At 34.6% G+C, this 4,846-nt stretch overlaps 1 protein-coding gene and 1 non-coding gene across 2 annotated transcripts in view; both read right to left on the reverse strand.

Annotated features, from left to right (window-relative positions):
• SPAG1 (sperm associated antigen 1) overlaps positions 1-4,846 on the reverse strand; it is a 57,279-nt gene that overhangs the window by 16,370 nt on the left and 36,063 nt on the right. Inside the window, exon 13 of the mRNA XM_015592959.2 lies at positions 4,497-4,649. Coding sequence (XP_015448445.1) covers positions 4,497-4,649 — 153 coding nt within the window. The remainder of the gene's footprint in view (positions 1-4,496; positions 4,650-4,846) is intronic.
• Positions 4,018-4,136, reverse strand: LOC112483584. Its single transcript, XR_003047716.1, has one exon. It is a non-coding gene; the product is annotated as a 5S ribosomal RNA (ribosomal RNA).

A 4,846-nucleotide genomic window follows, 5' to 3' on the forward strand; every position in this document is an offset into this window, starting at 1 on the left:
GCAATAGTGATCTGTGGTTATGATAAGCAAATTATTATATTTTAGTGTAAAAAAAAATCTGAAAAATAATATACAACCACCCACAACTGAAGGGGAAAAAAAAAGCTTTAGAAAAAAGAATTTTAAAGCAAAACTTGTATTACCAGCAAATAGGAAGGAAGAAGCAGCTGAAAAGAGATGATGTGTTGCCAGGAAGTAAATAAGTATATGCAGGGAAATGTAACATATAAGATTCCTGGAGAGGAAGAGAGGAATATGGTTAATGGAAGACAGAAACAAAAAAAGCACAGCTGTTTAAATTTTTTAAAAAGTTGCTGTTGCTTAGATGGAAAAGCAAGAGTAAATATGGGATTCATGAAAAGGAACAGTGAAATTTTAAAAATGGGTATTTTATAGAAAAATACATATAGCAAAACCTGACAACGCCTCATCATCATAAAATGATATACCAGCAAGAATCAATTAGAAAAAAATGAATGTCTTAAAAGTCAATATGTGTAAAGAACCCTCTTGAGCACATATAAAAAGTATTAATACAATCCTCAAAAAATTAAACAGAATTACCATAATCACCGAGCAATTCCACTTCTAGGAACTGAAAACAGGCAAACAAAAACCTGTACCGGAATGTTCATAGCAGCACTATTCACAGCAGTCAAAACGTGGAAACAACTCAAATATCCATCAAATGATGCATGGATTAATAAAATGTGGTATTATCCATGAAGCAGAATATTATTCACCCATAAAAAGGAAGTACAGATATGTGCGACATGAACGAACCTTGAAAACTTATGCCAAGTGAAAGAAGCCCAACACAAGGTACATATCCTATGATTGCATTTATATCAACTATTCAGAATAGGTAAATCCATAGACACAGAAAACAAATTAATGGCATCAAGGGCTGGGAGGGGGGAGAATGAGGAATGACGGCTTAAACAAGGACAGTTTCATTTTGGCGTGATGAAATATTTTGGAACTAGACAGAGATGGTGGTACAACATTGTGAACATACTAAAAGGCCACTACACTGTACATTTTAAAATAGCTAATTTTATGTTATGCTACAATGTTTTTAAAAACTATAATGCAGAAGGTTCAGAAATGTGAGAAATCGGTCTCTCAGCCATGTATTTCTCCCTCAGCCTATTGCTGAACTACATTTCTTAAAATATCTTTTCAAAAAGCCCCTCCTGTCAGATACTTCAGGTGTCTTTCCGCTTTGTTTCACAAGAGCCCCTAACTCGTTGAGATCTTATTTTCCCTGACCATCTCGGAGACCACAGGACAGAGGATGGGCAAATCAAAAGCAGAGCCCCAAAGCACAGGAGTGAACTATGCAGTCTGTTAAAGAATGCATTCATGCAACACATTTTTACTGAGGATATCTACTGTGCAAGGCACTGCAACTAAAGATGGATAAAACACAATTCCTGATCTCAAGGAACTCCTAGTAAAACGAGAGAAAAAAAATTACAGAAAGAGAGGGACAGAGAATTTACAAACAATATGGAAGCTGGGTAATAAGAAAAGGCACAGTGTTCTGCAGGCAGCAAGGAAGGAAGCCTGAAGTGCATGTATGTGGTTGGGGGAGAAGGGTGGATCAGGTAGTCTTTTCCTAGGAAGCACATCCTCTCCTAAAGGACGGGAGGAATTAACCAGACAAGAAGGGGGAAAGGGCCTTCACCCACATATGAGGTAGCAGATGACACACAGTGAAGCGGCTATGCAGTAGGGCGAATGACTTAGAGAGCTCCCAGGTGACACTGCTTGATTTTACAATCAAGATCAAGGAGGCTGTGAATGCCCAAGGTTTCATCTAGCTCCACTCTAGAGCCAAGAACCAATATATATCCCTTTCTTCCGGATAGGCTGGGATCACAGAGGTTCTGAGTGACCACAGAGTGGAAGCTCCATGGAATGCTTGTCAGTTCTACATTCAGATCTTTCCGACAGCTTTCTCCCAAGTGCGCTGAGACCATATGATGAGTGAGGTAAGGCATGACTTTAAAAAATAAATTAATCCAAAACATGCCATTCTCATTTTCTACAATTTTGCTCAAGGTCTTCTCAGATTCTACCAGTGCCCTTCAAAGACCATCTCAAATCTCTGTCTCTAACACCTGCAGCCCACAGACAAAGGTGGCCTGACCTCATGATGATGCCCTTACTAATAACTTTTCACACTTGGGGATAATCTGTTTTAAGTTTTTCCCCTTACCTATATTCTAGTTTGCTTAGACAGAGACTATCATTTTTTTCCCTTTTTGTCTTTTTTGTGGGGAGTGGGGCACGGTACACTAGACCAATACAGGGCACAGTGTAACACAAATACTTAAGAAGTTATACTTTGCACATATGGGATCAGAAAATATTATACATAACTAGAAATGCTACGCAACTAGTAATTTTCAAATTTCATCTGAAAGCAATCTATGAAGTCTGAATTCTTACCTTCCCATTCTCACTCAAGGAGTAAATATGTCATAATATAAATCTGATCCAAATTCTTTGCTATTTCACCATAAACTGATATTCATCCTACTGAGTGTCTATGTAAAGGGCATATAACACAAATACCTAGCAGGCTCATAAAGACACCCATTCTCCTGAAAAGAAACAACAGATGTTGCCACTGACAGATGTAGTACCAATGAACATCTGCAAACTCTATAGAAGAAGATTCAACATGGCAGTTTTCACTATATTTTTTATCTTGTCCGATAACTGGCACGGATTGACATCACTGAAAACACTTTCCTAACCCCACAGGTATTTACAAATACTAAAATGAAATTCTGTGCATTTTGAGCAGCACAAAAAACCTATATCCTGTGCTATAAAAAAAATAGGATATTCAAAAAATAAAATAGGATATTCACTGAACAGTAGAAAATGGACCAGGAAACAAATATAAAAAAACTACAGGAAGACAACTCAGAATATATCATGAAATAGAAATTAACTTAGAGAGAACAGTTGATTTTGATGGAAAGATAGAAGGCTGCCATTTTGGAGGAAGAATTGCAAAACTTATTGCATAAAAGAGTTAAATTTCTTGGTAATTAGGATAAATTTCTTGGTAAATAAAATTCACAGGAATAAAAAATACCCCTCTGTATCAATGGGAAAGACATGAATTTTTAGTGTACAAAATACTATAAAAATATATGAAAAAGTAACCAAATAAAAATTGAAATAAGAATATAATTTTACTTAGAATATCAGCGAACATTTTATAAAACATAAATTAATGTTTACAAGGGTATGCTATTAAATATGGCATACTCATTGTTACGATATCTACCAAGCAGTTATTGTACTAAATCTTTTGCAGACAGCACATTTATACAAATTATATTACTCCATTAAATATTTACAACATCCTTATGAAGTAGGTACTTACTAGCAAAACTTTACAATAAATACATACATACATACACGCACAAACGCACACAGAGCAATTAACAACTTGTCCACACAGTTAGCTAGAGGTGAACTGAGGCTTTAACTCATGTGGTCTGATTAAAGATTCCACCTAGTTAACAACAGCACTATGCTGAAAAGCAATACAAACTTTTCTGAAAAGTGATTTAAGCACATTGCATCAAAGATCTTAAAAAATACATATTCTTTAATATCTTAATTTCTAGATTTATAACCCAGGTATTCAAAAATATGAACAAAGGCTTATAGAGATGAATAACACATAATTATAAAACAGTGAAAACTAATATTATAATAGTTAATTAAATTATGACATAATTTATGAAACATTACATCAATGTGTATTAATCAAATTTTCATGTCACAAAAATGTAATATGTGAAAAATTTTTTTAAATGATGGAAAAACAAGGGTATATATGAACACAAAATTGAGATTAACTGTCATCTTGAATTAATGAATTTATAATATTCTGTTTAAGTAGAAAATTGGGTATAAGTTCTTCATCTATTATTAACATCTTATTCATTTATATTTATTAATATTCATTTGTATGTATTTATTTTTTGCCTACAGCACCTGGTCTTCCTAGGTGGTCTCCCATCCAAGTACTAACCAGGCCCAACCCTGCTTAGCTTCCAAGATCAGATGAGATTGGGCTCGTTCAGGGTGGCATGGCCGTAGACTCATTTCTATTTATTAAATATCTTATAAAACAGTCTAAAAACAAAAATGCAATATAAAGTGATACGTTGATTATGACAAAAATATGAATATTTTTAAATGCCCTGTTAAAAACAAAGAAATAGTCCAAAACTTTCATGGGACTGTTCTTGGTTGTTATAGGGCTTCTTATTGTTCTATGACTCAGTTTACTTTCTCAATTAAATTAAATGTATCATAGTTCCAGTTTTTTAAAAAAAGGGCAGTCATTCATGTAAATAACTGAGAACACATCTGTACTTTGACATCCTTCTTAAAGGAGAGAAAGAAAAAAAATCTAATTCCATCTAGACCTCAGAGGTAGCTGCCTCAGATCAGGTTACCTGTTAATACTGTCATTTGCTATCTGGATTCCGCAGTCTATTTGCAACACTGTTTTATAATCCACATAAGCTTTCTGATACTGCTCTAACGTTTCATAGGCCATTGCTCGTCGAAGAAGAGGTTTGATTGAGAATGGATGAAGTTCCAAAGCCCTAAAGACGACAAAAATATTACGTCATTTGTTTTGAAAATTACTCTTTAACTTACACTAACTGAATGTATACTGTAAAATAAGACTCTCAAATACACACCTACCTGATAATTCATCTTGGGAACCTGGCAACATAGCAGAAAGACAAATCCAGAATGGCAGAGCAATCAAATCTATGGCTACTTCCTTTTAAACGAG

The sequence above is a fragment of the Pteropus alecto genome, unplaced genomic scaffold (assembly GCF_000325575.1).
Source record: "Pteropus alecto unplaced genomic scaffold, ASM32557v1 scaffold164, whole genome shotgun sequence".
In the NCBI taxonomy this organism is placed as follows: Eukaryota; Metazoa; Chordata; class Mammalia; order Chiroptera; family Pteropodidae; genus Pteropus; species Pteropus alecto.